We start from the raw sequence: 25,555 nt of genomic DNA on the forward strand, positions 1-25,555 counted from the left end.
TACTTATATAAATATATTTTTGAAAAATAATGAAAATACATCAAATATATATATATATATATATATATATATATATATATGTGTGTATATATATATGTATAATGATTTCGGCGTTAAATATTTTGATGTGAAACCATTATGTATATAACGGACGATGGATGTACATGCATTAAATGCATATAATTAGTTTTCTTCGAACAATTATATATAAATAATTGGTGGGGCGCTTTTTCGTATTTATAAATCATACGATGTTAAAATAATTATTTATAAATAATGACTTTTGGCACTTAAATTATTTATAAATAATGTTGTGCTACTTTAAATTATTTATAAATAATGAAAATCGCTCCACCAATTATTTCTCTATAATTGTTAGAGGCAAAACTAATTTTTGTACATTCTTATAGAGTATGGTAAACAATAAGTAGTAAATGTATAACATGAGTCGCAAGAAGTAAGATCTAATTAAGTCCATCACTAAGTTGATTTAATTCCTGATTAGTATTGCATATTCATTGATTAAGAGATTCATTGCGCATTCTTATGGAGTACTGAATTGAATGAATGAGTTATATCTGCTTGTTCTGCATTTGTGGCACAAGTCTCTTTCGAGAGCGCAACCAGTTATAATTATCGATCAAAGAATGAGTGTTGTCTAGCATTATATATTATTATTAATAACAGTTTTTTTAGAACTATTTATGTGGTGTACACAAGCATTATTATTATTATTATTATTATTATTATTATTATTATTACAGATAGATACAATTCAATTATCATTATAATCATAATAATAATTATAATGCACATCATGGCTGCTGGCGAATTTTGCAAAATATGTACCGTGAGTCATGTGATGATGATAATAATAATGATAATAATATCTAATAATAATAATAATAATAATAATAATAATAATGCTGCCTAATATATTATTACAGCAAACAGATTGAAACAATTCAATTATTATTCATGACCGTTATAAAATATTATGTTATTATTAATATATATTGTAGGTATACCAGTTGCCAATCCATGTTTCAGCGTTACAGGACCATGCCTAAATGGTGGAATTTGCGATTTCACCGACTGCGATTTTACATGCAAGTGTCCATCCACTCATACGGGAACATACTGCCAAGGTAGGCAAAAATGGATACGATTTTTCTTCATAGCTTTTTAAGCTTTTGAACGTCAGAATGTGACACATCCAATACTTTTAACAAGACAGCACGTAGTCGTAACACGTCATGGATGCAATCAGGTCCATAAACTCTTAATATATAGGTTAAGACTAAACATGTAGTTTGAGCGATGGGATTCGAACCACTCCACCAAATGATTGGTGCATTAAACCTTCAGAAAGACCAGTGTTTATTAAAAGGGAATTTTCATGGAGTCAATTTAAAAGTGTCAACATTTTTGCAAATTAGTTAGTTATTTTAATTCATTATACACCAACGGCTTAGTGTCCAATTTCTAGCATCTGAAGTAAATTTATCAAGGATTTAAATCGTTGATCTGTGGTGTTGTTTGACTAAACGTATTTCTTTACGGACTGAATGTAATTTTTATCTGTGGTCTCTTTTTAAGATTTTATTTGAAATAAAGAAGAGAATTTCAGCGCTTTTTCTTGCTGCTACGTATTTTTGTTCGATTTTTGTATTTTATATATTTTATTTTTGAATAAAGATACTGTACCAAGAATGAATATTTATATATATGATGATAAATAATACTATTGATATAGATTTAAAAAATAAAAATATTGCATGGTAGCGTTGGGATTTGAGCCCTCATCACGCCATTGGTACGTTTCAAATTAGAAATGGCAGTCAATTGTGACGGATTAATATTAAACGATATAAATGTGCACATCCTCAGCTTAACTACCAATACCGACTAACACCTTTCATCATATTTAGATCAATTCGTTATATGTATTACGTGTTAGTGGTATTTGATCAAAACAGTTTGGTTTATATGGTTCCGGCCATCTAGGAGGTACTTAGTGTACTTGAACCAACACAAGATATTTGCAATCCCAGCAGAAATCCAGATCCCGGTAATATATAATCTCAACATAGACCAAATAGGCGGATGCATGAACTTGTAATGTCGACGACTAATTCTCTAAAATAGAAATAGAGTGACGTGTCTATTACTGGTACACTCTGTACATTTGTGAAAGCAATATTAATTATTCGATATAATTTCCGTTCGTATTGTATAGCATTTATATTTGCGGCAGGAATTATCCTGATCACAAAAGTATCTAAATCTAAATTCAAATCAATATTTTACGCAACATAATATTTCTTTATCTCAAGAGTATTTCAAATCTTCAAAAATCATGTTCATTGAATATTTTCATAGATCCAGTAGTAAATCCCTGTCATTCTGGAGACCACCTGTGTGAGAATGGCGCCACCTGTATACCTGACAAGATTGGCATTGGATACGTATGTCAGTGTACGAATTGTTACGGCGGAGAATTCTGTGAATTTGGTTTGTAATATTTTATATTAATATTAAAACTTGATGAAGTGATTAATAAGAGGCGCCGGAATCTCCGACGAAAGGTCCAAAATCCCCGAAGCGACAGGTGATCTAAAATCCCCTACGGGCGATCCAAGATCCCCGATAGAAAGTCCACACTCACCTAAGCCCCAATGGTACCGGTACATGTTTCATTCACTCTGTTCTTTAAAAAAAACACATCGAAATCTCAGCCTTACGGCTGAATTGCACGATTACAATAAAACAGTTAAAAGTTAATTAATTTAAATACAGAATTTAATCGAACATTTAAAATACATTAATATTTGATGTATTTTAAATGTATTTAAAATACATCAAATATTAAAAATTATAAATGAATAAAAACACATCGACAACACAATGGAAGAAGGGGAACAAACTCATTTGAAGAATTATGCCTATGCACCCATATGCCTGGAAAAAGTCGACAATCATTAGACGCGATCACAAAATATAAGCCTACTCCTAAAAAGGGAGTTGAGTAGTGTGTTACTGTGCTCCAATTTATCCACTTTGGCTATTATAGGCACCAGACATGATGGCATAAGATCAGTATAAGAAAAATCCTTTCAGATTATGCAGATGCTTTTGTTTTCTTCGTTGCAGCTAAACCAGTTTTCAACCCTTGCTTTAATCCTGACAATAACCCTTGTTCCAATGGTGGGACGTGTGATTTTACAGACTGTACGTTCACGTGCATATGCCCGCCGGGCTACACTGGTACATTATGTGAGGGTAAGTGCATTTCCGCCAGGCTATAGGCCTACAACTAGTGTACGCGGAGCTGTGTTTTTTAATGTTTATATTATTATTATTATTATTATTATTATAGCAAGGATTTTAATGGTTTGATATAAAATATTATTTCAAAAGATATTGTCTGCAAAACCTTAGAATGCAAGTTTGTGTGTCCATTTGGAAACGTCATAGACGAAAATGGTTGTCCAACTTGTGATTGTTTGCCAGGTAAGATGTCAAAAATTTGTAGTTGACAGAAATAATTTCATTTCCATATTTTATACTCAATCTCTAAAAGTCTGTATTCCTTTTTTTATAACCTCGTTCTTAGGTCTAGGCCTAACATTTTATATAAATGTATTAATTTAGTTCGATTATACTGTAATTTTAACTTATTCTTTTGAAAAATTGGTAGCTCCATGTGACGAAGGCGACGTGCCTGTAAACTGTTTTGTAAGTCCCTGTCAGTTTGCAACTTGTTCCGTCAAACCATCACTTTGCATGTAAGTAATTTGTGTTTGTGGCCTTATATTATAAAATCCAAATTCCAATGAAATCGCTACAAACCATCAACACTGACAGCGTTCGGCGTCGCTGATTGGTGAGTCTAATCTCTAGTGTTGGAGACGTTTTAGACAGCTACTACGCAGAGAAAGGCAATTCAAAAAAAAAACCTTCAGCGACATTGTAGCAATTTGTTTAAAACAGCTTAAAATATTCCTTCATTATCGTCGGCAGCCTTTTCTGCCTATTTCATGATCAATGAGCTTAACAAATTAATTGAATACAAATTCTGAAATATATTGTATGATAGAAACTTGTATATAATAATGTACCCTGTAATGTTGATACATTTAGTTTGTTTATCTGTATTTCAATGCCGATGTTATTGTCTTTAAAATATTTTCTCGTGTCTATTTTAAAACATTTACTAGAAACAACTTTTGTAAAGGATGCGATGCAGTTTTCTACGATGTTAAGGGAAATATCATCGAGGAGTGTCCAACAGGTAATGTTTGCTCAGTTTGCTCAATAAATGTAAAATGATTATGTTGCTTTTACAAAGTTATATAAACACGTTTTTACACCGCGATATACTGTAAATCATTTGTGTCATAAAATGTGAATATTTTAACAACCTAATAATGGTAACGGCAAAGATGTTACTTTTGATAATCTAGATCACCTTAGTGGCAGCGAGGATATGCACGGTCAGCCATCCGCATAATTATAGCCAGAGGTTCAAATATTCGTAGCCGCTTGAGTAGGAATAATGATAATCAATATATACCATGTCTTGGGCACATTTTCGTCTCTAAGTCACGTTTGAAAACCTCATTAAAAGCGTACCCTATACGTATCTGGTTTTAGATTGTCCGACTCACGACAAGATTAATCACATTCATTTAAAATCATAGGCCTAGTATTGGTTACATGCTTCGACCGTATGCAACATTATAATGTTGAGTTAGTGATCTAAAGAAAGACAACGTTCCTCTCCCAAAGGTTAACCTCTCATGTTTTCCTGTTTTACTAACGTGAATTTGTCCGTGCCCTATTACAAACCATTTTAGTGTTAGCTGTTTTGTACTATTTTGGATGTAGTGTATTACTTTGGATTCTAAAAATCCCATTATAATGTTGAGCCAGTGATAGGCTTAATAATGGATAGTATCTAAAAATTGGGCCGTAACCGAAGTTATGTAATATTATATTGGTAGGATGGTTAGTCATGATAACAGTTTGTATTATTTATTGTAACTGTGACGTTTTCATAAAACACGTTTATATACTGTAAATGATCGTCGTTTTATTTTTAGTTTGCCCACAAATTAAATGTGCAAATCCATGCCCGTTTGGAACTGAAGTAACTTCAGAGGGTTGTCCAACCTGCAGTTGTCTTCCGAATCCAGGTACGTATCTCCTACATAAAACATTGGATCAATATTTTAATTAATTGAATTTTTGCAATATGATGCACTTTAAATAATAATAATTTATAATGAAATATGATATTAAGCAATTAGTTTAGTTGCAAATCATACACTAGATGGAAATTATTAAGATTAATACATGGCAAAATAACGCTGGAGTTAGGCCTATATTATGATGTCGTCTCGATTGACATCATAATAATCAACGCATATAGTTGTTGTCATTATATGCCCTCTTTCATATGTAACAATAGTCTAATATTTATCTGAATAATAATAAATACATTGATATAGACTAATCTTGATTTTACAAATGGCTTGTGTGTGTTGAGATGAGCATTATCTTAAATTAGGCCTGATTCATGGTAATGAAATATTTTTTAAGATCCGTGCCCCGATGGAAGTGAGCCAAGTGTCTGTAAGAAAAATCCGTGTGACGACACCATATGTGAAGTTAACCCAATGACGTCATGTGTGTAAGTATTTTTTAGCTTGTGTACACAGTGTTTTTGACATACCGGTACTGCATCTTATATTCGTTTTCTGCGTACTTGTACTTTAAATGTTAATTTTTGCTCATGTTCGATCCAGGAAACCTAACTTACTGCACACAGTGGATTGCGAATACAATTAATGATGATGTCTTCCTCTACACTGTAAAACAGTCCATTCGTTCTGTCAGAGTCCATCCATATTCATTCGTCCATCAATCAATCTATCCACCGACCAATAATCAGTCAATCAATCAATCAACCAACCAATTAATCAATCAATCAGTCAACCAATCATAATCAGTCAATCAGTCAATCAACCAACCAACCAACCAACCAATTAATCAATCAGTCAACCAATTATAATCAGTCAATCAATAAATCATTCAACCATTTCGTCTTTCAATCTGTTGATTCATCATTCATCCGTTTTCCCACGTCTGTCTGTCCATCCATCTATCTATCTCTCACGTTTTTATATATCAATCAGTCAATCAATAAATCATTCAACCATTTCGTCTATCAATCTATCTATTCATCATTCATCCGTCTTCCCATGTCCGTCTGTCCATCCATCCGTCTATCTCTCACGTTTTCTCAGTTAATTTGTCTTTAAACATGTGTCTGTCCGTATTTGTCTGTTGATAATTTATATGTATGTAACATTGATTTTTACACCTTTGTTTTTATTCGACAGACCAAATTACTGTGGTGGATGTTTTGTGGATTTTTACGACCGCAATTTAAATATTGACGCGGAATGTCTAGAAACAAGTAGGTCATTGCCGTTATAAATAATTTATATTATTATATTTTTATTTTTTTATAATATTTTATATTTGATATCATTAACGCATTAATAATAAAGATGATAACAACAAAAAAAAAGACAGTATATTAATACCTACCGTGAATACTTATGAAAAATTTAATTTTCCCAAAGAAATAAATTTCCGGCCTATGGTATATGATAATTTCAATATTCAAACAGACATAAGTACGACTTAATATATTGTATGTGATATTTATTTAAATATATACAGAATGATTTTATTTAAATTACAGACTGTCGTGGGGATCTTGTTTTCAATGAATGCGCATCTGCTTGTCCACAGACATGCGACAATCCTGACATTGTATGCCGTGCGCTATGTCGACCAGGCTGCGCATGTCCAAAGGGAAAGATTCTCAAAGAACTTTACTCGACGAAATGCGTCGTTCCTCAAAGTTGCAACTGCAAGGGCTTGGTGAGTCAGTCAAACGTGCAATAGACCTTTCTGGAGTGTCAATCAAACTTAACAACTGACTAATCAGAACAGCGATAGGAAGTACGTGCGCGTCTCATAAACACACGTGTTGTCTCACAAAATCCAAGGGGCGGGGCTTTAGGTCCATAAAGACACAACAAATATAATTAAGACTAGAAACTCGGAAGCAGTTAATAAGGTACAGCTTTTTAAGTATTTAAATGCGGGCCGGGGGCGGGGAGAGTAGAAAGGGGCGTCACCCACCATTTTTCCACCTTTCCCCTAGTTTTTAAATATTCAAATATCTGTAAGTTTTTTCGTCAAATAGGGCCTACGCTTTTTATAGAAAAAATTAGTTGTACAAGACGGAGCCTGTCTTTAACGCAACAAGGCTTATTTATAATGCGAAAATTGATCATTATCATCATCATCGTTCATGATCATTCATGTCATCATCATTATCATCATCATCATCATCGTTAGCGTTCTGTCTTCTTAGCTTTTGTACAATCTCCATAGGCCTATGTAGTCTGCGTAAAGCGCTACAGTGCAATTGACACTTATTAGGCCTACTAGAAGAATGATTACCGGTACCGCTACGTTACATTGTTATTCCAAAGTTTACATTCGATTTGATTGGTACACAGTTTTAAGTATCTTATTTTTATTTTTCTTCCAGTGGTGGCGTGGACGATGTTATACTCTTGACACATATTGGAAATAATTTTTAATAACTTTATATATAATGGAATCCAACTTTGCATGCCAGATCACTGTCGATTCTGACCGCCATTAATCACGTAAACTAACATAGTTTGATGTATACTTATACTTTATGCCCATTAGTTGTTTTTCCACCTTTTTTAAAACTAGATTCATATTAAACTCATCGTGAAGTTTGATTATTGTTTTATTAATTTATTAAAATTTATATCACTAAACCGACTAATGTACGTAAATGTAAAAAAAAATCGTTTTCCGGATTTGAGTTCGAGCCCATGTTGTGCCTCTCATGGGTGAAACGAAAGTAAACGCGATGATTTCGAGTAGAGTTCTCTAATCACACTTTGTGCCGATGTGTAAGAAATTGATATTATGTTTGTGTTTCCTTGACCAAGAGTTAGGTGTAGGCCATCTAGTGACTCCTGCAAGACAAGAAATAGGACATTTACTATTGTAGACATATTTTATTTTTGTTATTCATCTGGGACAAGATTTTTGCTTCCCGGAATGCTGCCAAATAAATATTATATGCGTACAAGCCTACTGTATTTTAAATGTGTTATATTGCAAAAATAAATAAATAAATAAGATCACTGTAGCCCATCAGTACAATACCATCAGCAGACGAACAATATATGTTTTATGCAATAGGACTTGTTCCACATTGAGTTACAGAAAGTTATGAAAATATATAATCATCAAATAACTTTGTTTTCAAATATTAGGCCCCTATATCATGTTTAGCCATTAATGCTACTATTAATTACTAATCACCAATGCCTATTAACATTCATGATCCAATAAAATTACAGAAATGTTGATAATCATTGCCTCTCTGTTTTTTTTCCTGTTACCTGCCCTGTGTTATGAATAATTTTAGAAACAAATGTTTAATTAACTGTAAATTTCTCTTTAATAGGCCTAGGCCTATAGGTGTAAAAATGTTATTTGAGAATTAATCTCATGCCCTCGTATTCCTCTAATGCTTTTGTCTTTCACAGTCTTTGGAAATATGCCGTGAATTTTAGATATTAATTGGTTATGAAAGAATAAATAATAAATACTCCTCATCATAAGGATGATGTTCTTGCAATGATTAATATGCCTATGGTGTATTGAGACGAGAGGTCTCCTTATACAATTACGAACCGACTGAAGTTGAGTTGAGTTGAAATCAATCAAGGGGTCCTATATTGGGGGCGTGTACAAGATTTTGAGCACAGGGAGAAAGCGGCACATCGCAACACGCCGTTCCATTTTTGGGGCAGAGAAAGCAGCAGGGATATTTCAAGCTCCAGGAACTGGAGTTTGTAGCAAATGCACTTTTTTCGTCCAAGTATATTCCTAACCGATGTGATGGAGACCCAAAGAGAAGGTTAGTGCTATATATATGACGATTTGACTATGACTAGTCCTAGGCTTTTGTCGGTGTCGACTTGCTGAGGAGCGACAGGAAAGATCGATCTTGCGTATGCAACTTGTTAAACTGAGGAAATGATCATTATAAAAGAAGCCTATATGTTACAGTAGGTGGAGCTGCCATTTATTAGAAATTGCTTTTTCTATTCTATACTATTTAAGGCGTGACTTTTTTTAAAATTGTTTCGCGTACTTATCTTTGGAGGAGGGCGGAATAAAAATAAAATGTTGTTTTCTTATTTTAGGCCAGCAAATAGTTTTGCCATGGAGGTATTATAGTTCACTATAATACCTCCATGGTTTTGCCAAAAACACCCAGACAGAGGAGAAAATAAAAATAAAATTTTATTGGTGAATGTAAATTAGGATGGTTAAATGCTTCAAATTTATATAATTAGGAAGAAATATACATATCTTATCTTTGGAGATTTTAAGGCAGCAGAGGACGTAATAAAAATAAAGAAAAACTTTTATTTTTTTCTGATATTTCCAATTTTTCGTGGCGGCGGGTGCGCTAAGTAGCCGAAAATAAAATTTTATTTTTATTCGAAATCTTCAATTGCAGTCGGCAGATTCGCTAAACAAGGTATAAAAAAAGTCTCGCCTAAGGACTGAAGGTTAGTAGTAGTAGCCTAGTAGTAATACTAGTAGTAGTACAGAGTAGTAGTAGGCCTAGTGCTCAACAAAATATTGTCCAATTCCTCCCATAATTTTATCTAGCCTAAAACTTACAAGAACTTTTTTTTCAGGTGAACAAAATGTTCCACAACATGTTGATATATTTCAGCCTCTGGAAGGTATGATTCTCAAAGCATTTTATATTTCACTGTAAATATATTTTAAAAAATAATATCAATAAATATCAATAAACATCTACAGATATAGAAATGATCAATGTAAAAAACAATATAAATTGTTTCTTAAACAATATAAAGTCAAGAAAAATTAACTCAATTAAAGTTTAAATTGTATCCTGTACTTTATATATAATAAATTATATTATGTATTAAGAATATAATTTGGAGTGATTAGCCTGTTTTTATGTTAAATTTTAGTGTTACATTATAAATTGCAGTAACATGTTGTGCATTCCTATACAGTTTAAACAAAATATTAGATGAAAATTATATTAAAAAAGCTTAACAATTATTAAAACATTACTGAATGCATTATTTTACATCATGTTTTTAAAGTGAAATATAAATTATAATTATGTTGATATATTGCACCATACATAATTATGTAGAATTTTAATGATGTTTTTTTTTCCCAGAAACTCAAATTTTGTTACCTGAACAAGCACAGTGCTTGGCTGTGAAAGCCTTACTGCACATGTGTGGTATCAATTTCACCGTAAAAGAGAAACAAAATGCGGAACAAATGTCACCATCAGGTAGGAACTGATACATCAAAATATAGGGATAAAATCTTCAATTTGAAAAGCAGTTTCAAATCTGCCCAAAAAAATATTAAATTTTAATGAACCACATAATGAATTTTATTTACAATCCATAACTCCTTATTTATTGGTAGTATTTACAGGTTAATTATTGCTGGCACTAACATATTTGAGATTCTTTTATATTTCATCCTACATAATAATTTTTCTACAACAGAAAATATTGAAAACCATAGAAAAGGTATACATTTTACTTTTTTTTTTATATAGAAATAACAAAACTTTATCAAGCTATAATTCATATCAGATTAACACAGGATTGGGCATAAAAATGGGTTGGAAGGCCAAAGTGAATTTTTGATTAACACTGAGGGAAGTAACTTCTTGAAACTTGGGACTCCTGATGAAGTGTGATGCCAATCACTGGATTAGAAAATATTTCCAGGACTTCCTTTTTTTTTTCAATACAAGAAAACATTTTGAATCTGCCTTCATTATTTCTATTGCATTTTTCTGATTTATAATGTAGGTGAGCTACCTTTCATAAAGACAGATGAAGTGATCATTTCTGAGTTTGATTCAATTGTTGAATTTTTAGCTGCAAGAGTAAGTATCAAGATTGTAGTTAATCATGCTTATGATTTCTTTCAATCATAAGTTCTAGGTTTTAATCTTGGCAAAAAAAAAAACATGCCTAACAAAAAGCAGTCTCCAATCTTTTTAATTGAGAATTAGTTAAATCAAACATAATAGAAGGAGAAGATAAACCAGTTTGTCATATAGTGGAACTTTGAAATGCATTGTGAGAGGATGGGGTCCATTGAAGACAATGTTACTCCATCCGAGTGACGGCGTTATATCATTATAATCAAGGGTGCTGCTTGGGTTTCGTTTAAGTAGTCCTCCACTCGCCTGAAGGCGGACATTCCAAAAATTTTAATGCAAACTAAACAAAGAGCTCATTCTTCTGCTATTTTTTAAAGTTCTTTGGCTAAATATAGAGCATTGAGAGCATCACAATTGAAAAAATTGAAGTGCCAACCAATAGCCCTCTTTTTATGTTTTTAATTCATCCTGATTTTGATATTGTTTTAGGGAAAGTCACTTTCAGCAGACCTAAGTGCTGATCAGAAGGCTGAGCTGCAGGCCTACCTGACCCTCACCACCAACAGGCTGTACATGGCAAAGGTATTATACATTTACATAAATGTGTTATTTAATTATAATTATGTAATTCATTCATTCTTAAACTATGGCTTGGTGGTTAAAACTCTTGCCTTCCAATCTAAGGTCCAGGTTTCTATTTTTTTTAATATTTCCGGAATTTTCTCACAACCAAAACAGCTTCAATCATAAAGCCTTATAAAATTCTGGGTTTATGTAGAATGAATGGTTCAGCTCTCCACACCCCATTTCTCATAAAAAATACTTATAGAACATTGAGATAGCAAGTTATCAGGCACATCCCTTGTTCTTAAAACTCATTATTTATTAGCTATTTTCTGTTATGATATGTTTATGTTTTTCTCATCTATTTATTGATTGTAACTCTTAATATTAAGTGGGGTTTTTTGTTAGCTATTTCTAAGCTGGAACGTGAAGGAAAATGCAAGTGCAATATCTAGGCCTAGGTATGGGTCACCTCACAAATGGCCCTTGAATCATGTGCTAGCCTGGTCCAAGCAAGCCAAGGTTTACAAGAAGCTTAGAGTGTCGGGCTGGAGTAGCAAGACAAAGGAACAGGTAAAAATGCATTATTGTACATTATATTGGTTTGATAGTGTATCATTACATTTTCAATGAATATTCTTTAAGTTCTTTGTTGATTATGACTTATCCTAACATATTAAGCTTGGTTTCCATACAATCGCTACATGCTATCACCGAGAGCTTTCAGTGATGCTGATTGGTCGGTTGAACTGGGGAGCCTTCCTGATTGCACTGAAAACACTGTAGTGACAGTGTAGTGATTTTAAGGAAACTAGACTTTACCACTAGTTTAGCTGAGGTGACATTGTTTACTGTAGTTTAGCTTTTGTCTTATCCATTTTCCTGATCAATTTTATTTCAGATTTGTGATGATACTATAATTGTTTTTATGTTTTGTTGTATCTATTTCAGGTTTATGATGATATACACAATTGTTGTCGTTCATTATCAGATCGTGTCGGAGATCAGTATTATTTTTTCATGGATCAGTAAGATTATTTCTTATGCACTTTTCATTGTATAATATTATAAGCATGTTTTTTAACCTCCATGGAAATGGAAAGCTGATCATTTGAATTTTCTAAAGCCAAGTCTCCTTTTTGAGGTTTAGGGAGTGGAGGGCAGATAATTAGGACCCTCTGGGCTTTATTACCAAGTCTATAAGAAGGTTGGGGTGTAAAAGGCTAATTATTTGAATCCTTGATAGTTTTCTCATTCGTGAAGTTGACCTAATAAAGGTCAAAACGTTGAATTATGGCCTCCCTCTCATTATTCGGAGTAACGTTCGTTCTATGTTGTTATACTCTATAACGTAAGTCTTTTCTTATGGAGAGTGGATTTACTACAGGTTATACAGTTGAACTCGCCTAAGTCAAATCCAAAATGTTCGTTCTATGGTGTTATACTCTATAACGCAAGTCTTTTTATGAGGTATGGAGAGTGGATTTACTATTAGTTATACAGTTAACCTTGCCCGAGTCGAATCAAAAATGGCATTGAAACATTGTTTGACTTAGATAAAATTTGATTTCTAGATCATTTAATTACTGTAATGGAAAACACAACAATTTGGCATGTAAAATAAGATCAACTTAGAAATTATTTGAGTTAGGTCATCTTAGGCAAGTTTAACTGTATATAAAAGTATTTTTTTCGGATTGAAGGTTGAAACTCCTGGGATTCAGAGAGAGACAGGCCTCCAAATCAATATGTCACAGATCCATTCAAATGAATTTGATGCGTTTTATTTAAATAGATATCAATAATTGATGCCTAACATCCATCAATAATTTCTTCTTCTTAGAGCATGCATAGCTAAGTGCAAAAAAACTGTCATTACCATTTTTGAATGAGTGGTAATATCTCAAGTAATTTGAGTCTTCAGTTCATGGCATTTTAGTTTTCCTTGATTATTGATATTGCTATTAATTATTAAGATGTCTCGTGGTTTAGTAACTGTTTATTTTTAGTACTAAAATTTTGATTTATTGGTTAAGATGATGTTAGCATGATAATTTATATTTTTGTTAAGTGAGATGTTGTGAATTTTAATTAATACATAAACCAGTCAGTTGACTTGAATTTATTTACACTTTTCTAGTTTTATATATTTACTGTACAAACTTGTGAAGAGTGAGCATATTTCTGTTTCTGACATTTTTTTTTACCATAAATATAAATTTCCACTACACTATACAGATTTAAATTTAAACTAAAGATGCACATTTTGCTAGAAAGTCTTCAAACTAATTTGTTTTTTCAGGGTTACAGAACTTGATGCATTGGTGTATGGACATCTCAAATCAATGCTTACAACCGCTGTTGATGAAGGACAGTTGGCTGTGGTTGTGAAGGGTTACCCAAGACTTACACGCTTTTGTAAACGAATAGATGAAAGATATTTCTCATGAATGCAATAAAGAAAATATTAATCAATAACAATGCAATGGTCTCAAGTCTCCCAGAAATCGGGACGGCATCCTGCATTTGTACGAGCAAGCAAAAACCTCCCGGAAACTAACTTTTCTCCCGCAAATTCATGATATTTGCATGACTTTGCTACTGTATTATGAAATGTCTCCCGTAAGTCAGTTCTTGATAGGTATCGCCACAAGTAGCAATATATAATTAGCTCATTTAACCTATCTCTCAGTAGTGGCTTTTTCCAACTTGGGGCCACCGACAATGAGAGATGAACTTCATGTGGTTGGTTGTATTTTTGAATGATTATCACAAATATTAAATGTCGAAATATATGTTGAATCTGGTTAATAATGTACATTATTGCTTGAATATACTCTCAGTTATATTTTGGATGCTATGGTGAAGAAAAACAAAATGAGTGAATCTACGGTAAATATTAAAATGTATTATACAATACACACGGTTATTTTCACAACCAGCCATTTAATTGTGCTGACAAAAGTACTCAGTAAATGTGTAGTCTTCCCACTGTATGCTCTTACTATACAGTGTAAATTTGCTGGAATAAGTAATTATTTAAATAAGCAATTAACATAATTACACATGTATAATCAACGTCAATAACCTTCGTGATATTGTAATCATGTCAGAACATTATTTAAAGGCGGTTTTCCAATAGGCGAATTTATACGCGCGAATCAATTGTGTCGGTTCAATTCCTGTGCTCTGATTATTGGCGCATTTTTTGACTTCCTAAAATTAAAAACAGTTCAAACTACTGATTTCGCTGAAGCGAAAATTCTCCTATAGAAATGTGAATACACATGAACCGACGCTTTTGATTCGCTCGAATAAATTCGCCTAGTGGAAAACAGATTTTAACGGGACCGTGGCAAGCGTCTGTATTCAATGTAGGAATGTAAAATGCGCATGTGAATGAACCGATGCTTTCGATTTAACAATTGTGCTAGCTAAAGTTTTCAGTAATTGTGTAGCCTTCGGACCGCTGATGTTCTTACTATGCGGTGTATATTTACTGGAATAAATATTTATTCAAATAAGCAATTAACATAATTACACATGTATTATCAATGTCAATAACCTTCGTGACATTGTAATCATGTCAAAACTTTCTTTAAAGGCTGTTTTCCATTAGGCGAATTTATATGCGCGATTCGAAAGCGTTGGTTTGCTTTCTGATCTCTGATATGTTGCGCTTTTTTAGTTTCCAAACAGTAGACACAATTCGAATTACTGATTTCGCTAAAGCGAAAAACTCCGATAGAAATGTAAATGTGCATGAACCGACGGTTTCGATTCGCTCGAATAATTTCGCCTAGTGGAAGAAAACAGGCTTTAAAGGGACCGTGGCAAGCGTCTGTAGTCAAAATGCTGATTTGTGAAACTTCAGTTTTCATTGAAATAATGAATTTACTACCACCAACAACAATGGACCTTTCCGGAGGGATGGTCAAACTTATCTGCTGACCAATCAGTAGAGAGTCAGAGTATACTCGTGTCCTACAAATATAATGTGTTGCCCCAGAAACGCACGTGCTAGTGTAATCTCAGTTATTGTTTTGTGGGACCTTAGCAACAATATCCAAGGGGCGTGGCTTAGCAGAAAGTTCAATTATGTTTTTGGTATTTCTCTTACAACTTCAGTTATCTTTATCATTAAACTGTGTTTAAATAGAAACTATTCAATTTTAACTACTAAAAATTTAGTGTAGTGTCTTTCTGAAGAGTTTTATTACATTTAAAAATCTGGAAGTAACATGTGTGTTTTTAAAAGTTTAGGTTTTCGGATGGCCGATGCTGAAGATTAAATAAAAAAATATATAACAACAGATTATAACAAATTGGAATGCATATTTTGTGTGGAAAATTGGTGGGTGGTGTGCCATGTTCTACTTTAAAAGTCCAATTACTAATTATAATAAAATAATAAACGAAGTACTGTATAACTTATGTTTGTTGTTACAAAAATGTACCCTACTCGATCCAGAATCTTTCAAAATTTGGTATGCTCACCAGAACACGAAATGTTTTATTATCAGTGAACAATATATACATACAGTTGTCGAGAATATCAGTTACGTTTTTGACTACAGTAGAACCCCATCTTTGGGACACCCCTATTAAGGGAACACTTTTCTGTGGAAGTGAAAATATATCTTTCAACACTTCAGCCAACCCATATTTGGGGGACACCTCAATTAGGGGGACGGGAACGCTTTGAGTGCTCAAAATGGTCAAATCAATACAATTTATCACCTCAATCTTATGATTTCTTTTTATTGCATTGCTAATTATTCTTATAAACTACTGTAGTTATAAAAACTAGTTAAAATACAACTGTAACTCATTCTTAGGTCAATTGCTGTAACATAAAAATCTGTATTCATTATCGAAAACAGGCAAAAATAACCCTATTAAGAGGACAATTTCACGTTTCTGATTACTGTTCCCTTAATAGGGGTTCTACTGTATTATAAATATTGATGGTATATTATACTTAGGTAGTAATACCGCCATCATAAGATGATCGAATCACGTGAAATGCAATATATTTATTGCTTACATAATAATATAATTATATGTCAGATTGATAAATACATTGCATATTGGCATTTAGAAGTGTGTCTGCTTTCTAATTTCTGTTCCAAGAGTCGATTATACAGTACCGCACTATACTTTGGAATGACTTAAACCCACTAGGACACATTTAAAATCTCAAATCCAAATTTAATGCTGTCATTGGAACTTGAAACTATTTAATTAATTTGTTTTGTTTTTTTTTTTTTCAATTTTAAGACATTTTTTTATATTTTTTAAATTTATTTGTATTATGAATTCTTGCCGAACACCCACTGTAATGACTTACACCACTGGGTACAGTATTTAAGCATGGAGGATATTTCCCCCATGATTTAAGCGTGTTTTAATAGTGTCAACAAAAAGCTTCGTCTGAAAGGTGCATACACGAAGCGTTGAACGCTGAACTCGTTCAACTCCAAGACCGGTGAGCGGTCGCTCTATCCAAGAGTCGAATATACTTTGGAATGATTTTGAACCCACTGGGATTATTTAATATTTCATATCCGAATTTAATGCTGTCATCTAAACTTGAAACTTCATATCATTTTCATAAAAAAATGGAAACATCGGAACAAAAAGTTTCATTGCATATGCTCGTCTACTACTTTTTAGATGTGATTTAGAAAACGCCATAGTACGTTTAATCCAAAAAAGTTTAAAAAGATGATGAAAGTACTGAACAGTAGCAACTTTCAGAGATTCCAAGTAGACAAATTTTATTTAGAAAAATTTAGAGGGTGCCCTCCCTCCCCCATAGAATCGGCTCATGTCCACACGATAGAGTTCTTTTTTCTTTGATAGTTGTTTTTTAGAACGTGAAGTTTCATATCCGAAAAAAGGGGTGGTGGGGTGATGGAAGGATACGAGATATAGACATCGCATAGAGTCCAAGTTGGTTGCTCAATACAACATTGACCATAAACAAAAAACAATTTAAATTCTTCGTATGTGCCACCCCTGCCATCATCGCCACCGCCACCATCATCATTATTATTATCATCATCATCATCATCATCATTATTATTATCATCATCATCATCATAATTACCATCGTCTCCATCATCATTCAACGTCATAATTATCATCGTCATCCATCCTCATTACTACCACCATTAATCTACACAACCATTTACGATAAAACATTTCAACTAATAGGCCTATATTAGATATATATCGTGATCTTAATGGCTTGTAATAGGCCTAAGTTCCAATTTTTGATTTAATCACTTTTTAACATTATTCATATTTACTGGAAAGACATTGGCACACAGATTGGAAACTTTGCAGTTAGGCCTATAGGCCTAATGGTTCCTACTAATTCAAAATATAATAATCGCTAACTTCTTTTACCTAATGAAATTCATGTTAATTATCTGATTTATAGGCCTATAATTTTAGAAAAAAAAAATTAATCACTACCCGAATGGCGAAGTTACCAACTGTTAGCGTGCATGCGCCCTCTGTTACTTATCTCCTTGGTAACAGCATTTTGATTGATAGTGATAGGTCAATAATAATAATCACTTAACCGAGTGTGTGGGAGCTGAGCTCCATCCGGAGAGAAAAGTCGTGATTGAGTTTGTTAAAAGAAGCGTTATGTTTTAGCTCGCTGAAAAGTTTTGTCTTTATTAATGTTCGCTACGGAACATAGGTAAGACTTATTTAATTCTTTATTAATTATTGATTTGCTACCACTTCTAATGTTGGTGTACGGAAGCACCTGTCGTTTGCGAACTAGGTCCAGGACCAGTGCACGGTGGTGGTGCGGTTTGGGTTTAGCTGGTGGTGGTTGTACCAGGGCCTAGCAAGGAGGTATTGAATAAACCCTGTAGTCAGATTTCGAGCTGGCTACAGGAGCTAAAGTATCTAATAAATATTTTTTGCCTGTTCTTTAGGTACTTCATAATATTAGAGAGAGTTTGAGCTCGGACATCCATTTGATTTTTGTCACAACCCATATTTAAAATGATTCTTATTTTTTAATTTCTCGTAATCGTTCTATAAATCCATTCAAGGATAAATAAGATAAATGTGTCATCTAAATTGATTAAAATCTAAGATAATTTAATAACAAACACAATAGGGAAAACAATAACAATTGATGTACTTTGTAAACATTCATTGTGATATTTCTTCATAATACTGGTATATCTTTATATTTCAATAAATTTTTACTTTCTTTCAAATCTTAACAAGAAAAAAATATGTTCATACCAACTAACAGATGTTTAAATATAGCATACCACTCCAATGTTTTTGCAGTATCAAATTACTGCCAGAAAATTTAAGGATATTATTAAAATGTCTGTAAGTCTTAAAAAACTGATAAGTTGTTATATTTATGTGATTCTTTTGAAAAAGCAACTCAAAGTTTAATTGAATTTTTAGAAGGCTATATTGATTGAGCTGAATGCTACGTGCATTCTTTATTGCAATTGTTTATTTTAAAAGATTGAAGTCTAATGCATGTGTATACATCACAGCTGGCTTGTGTGATCCTGCTCAGATTTCAATCTAAATTGTAACACACTCATTGACAAATAACCGTTGAAGCATGCATATATCTCCTTGAGTTTCCCTTACTAGTTCATCATTATTGATTTGTATTGATTAAGACCAAATAGCTTTTGTTTGTCTCCTTTCGTCTGTGGTCTTAAACAAGGTAAAAAGAGGCACGTTATTTAAAGTGTTATAGGTCCGTTGATGTAGCCATACGTAACAATCGAAACGAGTTATGAAACATCAGAAGCGGTGAAATGGTGTCATTTACGTAGTGTCTGTTTAAGAATCTTGTAATATTTGTTACGAAAAGATCAGTGAACTGCAAACGTGACAGCTTCATTTTGAGTAATTTGCAACACAACGGCGAGAATTTTTTTTTTAGCAAACATATTTTTTTAAAGATCATCAGAGGAGGGCAGAAAAAAAAATTAAAATAAAATTTTGGTTTTTTGTTTAGCAAAGAGTTTTGCCAAAAACATCCAGACAGAGAAGAAAATAAAAATATAATTTTGTTGGTGACTGTAAACAGTGTAGTAATGGGATAGTTAAATGCTTTGAATTTACATAATTAAGAAGAAATATACATCTTATTTTGGAGATTTTAAGAGAGCACTGGTCGTAATAAAAATAAAGAAAACTTTTTTCTCTGAAATTTTCATTTTTTTTTTGTGACGGAGGGTGTGCTAATTGGCCAAAAATTTAATTTGATTTTTAATCAAAGTCATCGTTATTGGTTGGCAGCAGGTTCGCTAAGGTATAAGAAAATCAAAATCTGGAGATAATATTTTTTTTTAAACCATTTTTTAAAGATAATGATATAATTTGTTTATGAACAATTTAAAGGTATCAAGAAGAAGACTCCTTTTTTTATTGACATTTTTGAATATTTACTTAAATGAAAAAAAAAATTTACCAACTTCATTACCATAAGGTTTAAAAAAAAAATCAACAATTTGAACTGACTTACGTCTTAAGCCAAATTATTTCTACTTGTTCCATTGAAAGCTAAATAAAATCATAATTAGATGATGCTCCATTGTAATTCAAGTGTGTATGTTATGTTCAAGGCTGTTTGTTGTCTAATTAAATCAGTGCTTATTTATACCAAATTACAACAAATAGTTTAAGATATTCTTCCACCTAACAAAATATAGAAAATTAATTTTAATATAATTTTTAATTGCTCATAGAGAAACATGTAACGTTATTAACTACCACTGTGGTTTACTTCACAAAGTCAGTTTCTGGGTGATTGAGATTTTGCTACAGTAGCTGTCGTCAGTTCCGTAATGGCCTAGAATTTTATTACAGATTTAGGTGGCACTATGTTATTAATATTTCAGGATATCGACCAAATATTATTTAAGTCCATTCAATACAGTGTATTATGGTTGTGATGCAATCAGGAATCAACATGCTGATCCATAGCAACTATTTTATACAATTTTTTTTTTTTCAATTTGAATCAGGCAGTTTTCAGCAATAAAGAAAAAGATATACAAGGTCACCACAACCATTGTGTGTTCTAAATCATTAACACGTTCGTTGCCGGGGACGTGAGTTCACGCCCAAGAGGTTCAGTCAGGGCTCCAAGGATGTAATTAACGTCCACACGTCCTGTACAACATATCGTATTGCACATGAACTCGCTGGCAGTAGTCGCCAGAACACAAACTCTTGCCATGGAGGTTTAAGGGAAGGACCCGGAAGTAATGATCTAAAAACAACTACCCTATATTTGTTTGTGTTTCACTACAGTTGATGGAAATTATTTTCATAATGGTGGCCCCTTTATGCCTTGGCTATGGGGTTGAACAAGGAAAAAAGGCTTGCCAGTAAATGTGTTAAACCCTAAACAACTGACCAAATTTATATCTAGGCCTTTAACTACTGTACACAGCACAAATAGCCTCTTATTTTCAACAGAAGATCTCTGAAAAATATATAGCTCGTAAATTAAGACACTCAATTTAAATGCCTTCCTGAAGTCTCTCATTTGAATGGTTTGTCTTTTCATACATGTAGCACAGTGAAAAGTGAATGTGGAGCAATAGCCTAGTACATAGATTTCCGGACCCAAAAAAAACAAGTTAAAACCTTGATTGTCATATCACCTGTCCTGATCAGGCTCTTCTTCACCAGTGTCACATGACTTAAATCCACACGTTTGCAATTTTTACAGATAATATGAGAACATGAGACAACCATAAATTTGTCCTAGTTTAAATTTTTGTATTAATTGATTGATTGTTGGTTGACTGATTAAATGAATAAATAAAACATTGTTTTATGTTTGATGGATGATTAAATTTTAGGATAAAATAAGATTAACCAAAATTATTGAAATATTATAGGCATCTGCATGTCTTTAAACATAAGGAAGATTACACAAATTGCAAATTATTCAAACTTTACTTTTCCCCTCTCTAGATATGGCTTCTAATAAGAACAACTTGGACAGTGTCCTGGTGTACGGTGTGAAGCTCGAGAATAGACTCAACATACAGGATTTGCAGCAACTCAAGTCAGCATTTATGGTATGCTAATGAGTTCAAAGTTTCATTTATTAATTGGTATTAAGGAATGAAATGTTAATGAATTATGGGTAGTAATTACTAATAACATTCTACATTCTAAAATTATAATAATTATATATATATTTTTTTTGGTATTATGTTTGTTTTCTCCAAATAAGTTTGTAATACAAAGAGTGTTTGATTGAATAATAATATATTGTTATTAATATTGTTGTAATTATTAGAGATTTTTCTCATTTATTTTTATTTGCTAGATTGTATAAATTTGCATAATTTTTTATCTTATTTTTTAATGCATTATTTCTCAGACATTTGGTGATGGATACAATGATAGACTTAGTGTAGATAAGGATGAGTTTTGCATTCTTCTACAACAGGTACTCACTAAAGGTTCTTATGAAGAAGTAAGTTATAGATTTAAATGATAATTATAAACTATATAATTGTAATATTAAAATATTTATTTATTTTATTTTATGATCTTGATTGCAGATAAGTATATCATTTTAAGTTTATTTGATTTATTATGGATTAACTAATTGTAATATTCTGCTAAAGACTATTGTAGATTGGTGATAGTGGAACATGCTATCCAGGAAACAGTAGCTTTAACTGTTTTCAAGTCTTGCCGTTCCACTCTTGTTCTTATACTTTCCAGATTTAAAAAAAGAAGATTTAATTTGATCATCTTCTCTGGATAAACCACACCCATGTTAATTGTGTTTTAAACAAGAATGAAGTAAATGCAAGGAAATTAAAAGGATTAAGCTTTGTTTTGCCATGATGCAGAACTGTATTTTCTCAGTATAAGACTACAATATAATTAATATGAGTTAACTCTGCCAAGCCAATAGTGATATTGATTATCACAGGCTAAGTGGAACGTTGGTTTGCTTAGTGAGTTTGTGCAAAGGTTCTGGTTACATCCATCAATCACTCTCTGTATTAGTTTAATAGATAATGTATGCATTAAGCATTTGGGAATTGGTAGTATCATTATAAATATGCTTCATAATTGAATATTCTGCAACGATTATACCAGATCTTCATCTACACCAATTTTTTATCTTGAAGACATAAAAATTATGGAATGGAATGTCAGCAATTAAGTTGTTGTTAATTTGAAGTAACATAAAAAATATCAAGTTAAACATAGAAATGTGTATTTAAAAAATGTTTACCCTTAATTTTACAGTGAAATATTATTGAAACTCCAGTCACTGGAAGTGTTTTATTATTTTTATTATAATTATCATGTAAAACAATCAGGGTACACATTTTTTAATTAAATAATTTCTATGCTCAAGTTAATATTTTGTATGTTATTGCCATATGAGAAAATTAATTTAAAAATTATTTTTTATGATTTTTTTGTCATTTTTAGGGGGACAATACATCTGTAATTATTAATAAAAAGATGCAATTATTTCTGCTCTTAACAGTCTATTTGACATTTTACTTATTTGTTTACCTGTGTTGTCAACTATTTTCTTTTTCATATTTTGAATTTACTTAATATTTAAGGCATGCCCATCACAAGGTCTTCATCTTATCGGGATCATGCCTTCTTCCACTGTAGCTTATTTTTTTGTTATTCCTTCTTTTTTTTATTCATTTAAATCACATCTTAATATATATCTGTGTTTGTACTCTACTATGGAAGTAAATAAATGTCTTATGAATCATTGAATGTACAAATGAAATCCAGCATATCAATGGGAAATATAGTGTCATGTTCGTTTGAAGCTGAGAATGTAAATGTGTATGTGTAATAATGAACTCCCATTCCATTCTAGCATTGTGATCTGTTTGACAAGATTGATGTTACTAAGGAGGGCAAAGTTGATTGGGTAAGCAACATAATATATTTAGTAAATCATGTTTTTTTTTTTCAAAATATTCAAATTGATCTAAAATCTACTTTGGGTCCATCATAATTTTCTTCATGTGGTAGTCAGGGGCAAATCCAGGATTTTTAAAAGGAGAGGCAACATTTTCTCAGAGTAGTAATGTGAGGGGTGCTGCCGTAGGAATGCAGACATTAAAGAACAAGTAAAAATGGTTACAGTGTTGGGAAAATTTATAATAATATATTAATTCAAGATTTATATAGCACCTCCTGTTTAATCAACCTGAAAGCATTTCAAAACAGAAAAATGCATTGAAGATCAACAATACATTTTATTGTATTTGTTATTGGCCAATTTAGAGAGGACTACTTGATGGGTTGGGCTTTAGCCCATGTCATCTTTAGTCAATCCCCTGGTGATTTTTAATTTATCGTGATAAATTTGTAATAAATAAATAAAAACAATTGTAAGCTATAACGATTTAAGTAATGTATGAGTGTTTATTTATATGCCTTGACCTTGGCATAGACATGTGTACTTGAAATTAGAAGAAAGCTTAACATATTATTGGGGTTCATTTCAGGATAAGATCGCATCACATTTACTTCTGGAATATGTAGAAAAAGATGACCGTGTTAAAGCAACTCAGGTAAATGTGATAATGTATGAAATATCTTTCAAGAGGTACGCAATTTTGTTGGGACCTCAGCATATGGTTTCCTCTAGGATATTTGTATAATGTCCAATTTGTAATAAACAAATGTATAACAAAATCTTAACCTGTAATAGTAATAGAATATCATGTTGTAGGCTAATTTATGAATCTGAAAAACAACTACTGCCATTGTATCTTAACATATAAACACCTTTAAAAAGAAAATGGTTTAGGTTTTCAAGGCAGGAAGAGCATGTGGGCATTGGCTTAGTCATTCAGGTTTTTGACTGATTTTCGTATATATTGTCCCTTGAAAATGACATAAAAATCATAAAAAATGATATTGAAATTAACTAGCTCATTTTTCTATAACATACAAATTATTAACTTGAGCATTTATTGAATTTACAAATTGTCTACCCTTATTTTTATACTGGATAATGATAATAAAATAATAAAACACTTCCAGTGACTGGAAGGGTTAATATCATTTTTCAATGTAAAATAATGGGTAAACATTTTTAAATACACAAAATTTCTATGTTCAATTTAATAATTTTTATGTTACTTCAAAATGAGCAGGTTAATTTCAAAAATGATTTTTATGATTTTTTTTGTTATATTGCATGGGACAGTACATCATTAAAGATGTGTATAAGAGACAGATTTTAGGATAAAATAAGATTAACCAAAATTATTGAAATATTATAGGCATCTGCATGTCTTTAAACATAAGGAAGATTACACAAATTGCAAATTATTCAAACTTTACTTTTCCCCTCTCTAGATATGGCTTCTAATAAGAACAACTTGGACAGTGTCCTGGTGTACGGTGTGAAGCTCGAGAATAGACTCAACATACAGGATTTGCAGCAACTCAAGTCAGCATTTATGGTATGCTAATGAGTTCAAAGTTTCATTTATTAATTGGTATTAAGGAATGAAATGTAAATGAATTATGGGTAGTAATTACTAATAACATTCTACATTCCAAAATTATAATAATTATATTCATTACAATTTTTTTATTGGTATTATGTTTGTTTTCTCCAAATAAGTTTGTAATACAAAGAGTGTTTGATTGAATAATAATATATTGTTATTAATATTGTTGTTTCTCATTTATTTTTAATTGCTAGAATGTATAAATTTGCATAATTTTTTATCTTATTTTTTAATGCATTTTTTCTCAGACATTTGGTGATGGATACAATGATAGACTTAGTGTAGATAAGGATGAGTTTTGCATTCTTCTACAACAGGTACTCACTAAAGGTTC

General features: G+C 32.0%; 3 protein-coding genes across 3 annotated transcripts; all 3 read left to right on the top strand.

Moving 5' to 3' along the window:
* Positions 1-138: 138 nt before the first annotated feature.
* LOC117124166 (neurogenic locus notch homolog protein 1-like) lies at positions 139-8,504 on the top strand. The gene is made up of 12 exons (XM_033270315.1): positions 139-160; positions 1,023-1,148; positions 2,383-2,514; positions 3,154-3,282; positions 3,421-3,513; positions 3,701-3,788; positions 4,221-4,294; positions 5,106-5,198; positions 5,605-5,695; positions 6,408-6,484; positions 6,776-6,957; positions 7,637-8,504. The coding sequence occupies exons 1-12, from the start codon at positions 139-141 to the stop codon at positions 7,679-7,681; spliced, it is 1,152 nt and encodes a 383-aa protein (XP_033126206.1). The 3' UTR covers positions 7,682-8,504.
* Positions 8,505-8,893: 389 nt separating this feature from the next.
* LOC117124180 (metaxin-2-like) lies at positions 8,894-16,093 on the top strand. Its single transcript, XM_033270333.1, has 8 exons — positions 8,894-9,055; positions 9,849-9,896; positions 10,373-10,492; positions 11,028-11,104; positions 11,594-11,686; positions 12,077-12,241; positions 12,620-12,696; positions 13,971-16,093. The coding sequence occupies exons 1-8, from the start codon at positions 8,998-9,000 to the stop codon at positions 14,116-14,118; spliced, it is 786 nt and encodes a 261-aa protein (XP_033126224.1). The 5' UTR covers positions 8,894-8,997; the 3' UTR covers positions 14,119-16,093.
* A 2,152-nt stretch (positions 16,094-18,245) lies between these two features.
* LOC117124189 lies at positions 18,246-24,688 on the top strand. Its single transcript, XM_033270343.1, has 5 exons — positions 18,246-18,383; positions 21,665-21,771; positions 22,080-22,175; positions 23,568-23,621; positions 24,205-24,688. Exons 2-5 carry the CDS (start codon positions 21,667-21,669, stop codon positions 24,358-24,360), a joined length of 411 nt encoding a protein of 136 aa, XP_033126234.1. The 5' UTR covers positions 18,246-18,383; positions 21,665-21,666; the 3' UTR covers positions 24,361-24,688.
* The last annotated feature ends 867 nt before the right edge of the window (positions 24,689-25,555 follow it).

Source organism: Anneissia japonica, unplaced genomic scaffold (assembly GCF_011630105.1).
Source record: "Anneissia japonica isolate Jap-2015-1 unplaced genomic scaffold, ASM1163010v1 scaffold502_len386481_cov162, whole genome shotgun sequence".
In the NCBI taxonomy this organism is placed as follows: Eukaryota; Metazoa; Echinodermata; class Crinoidea; order Comatulida; family Comatulidae; genus Anneissia; species Anneissia japonica.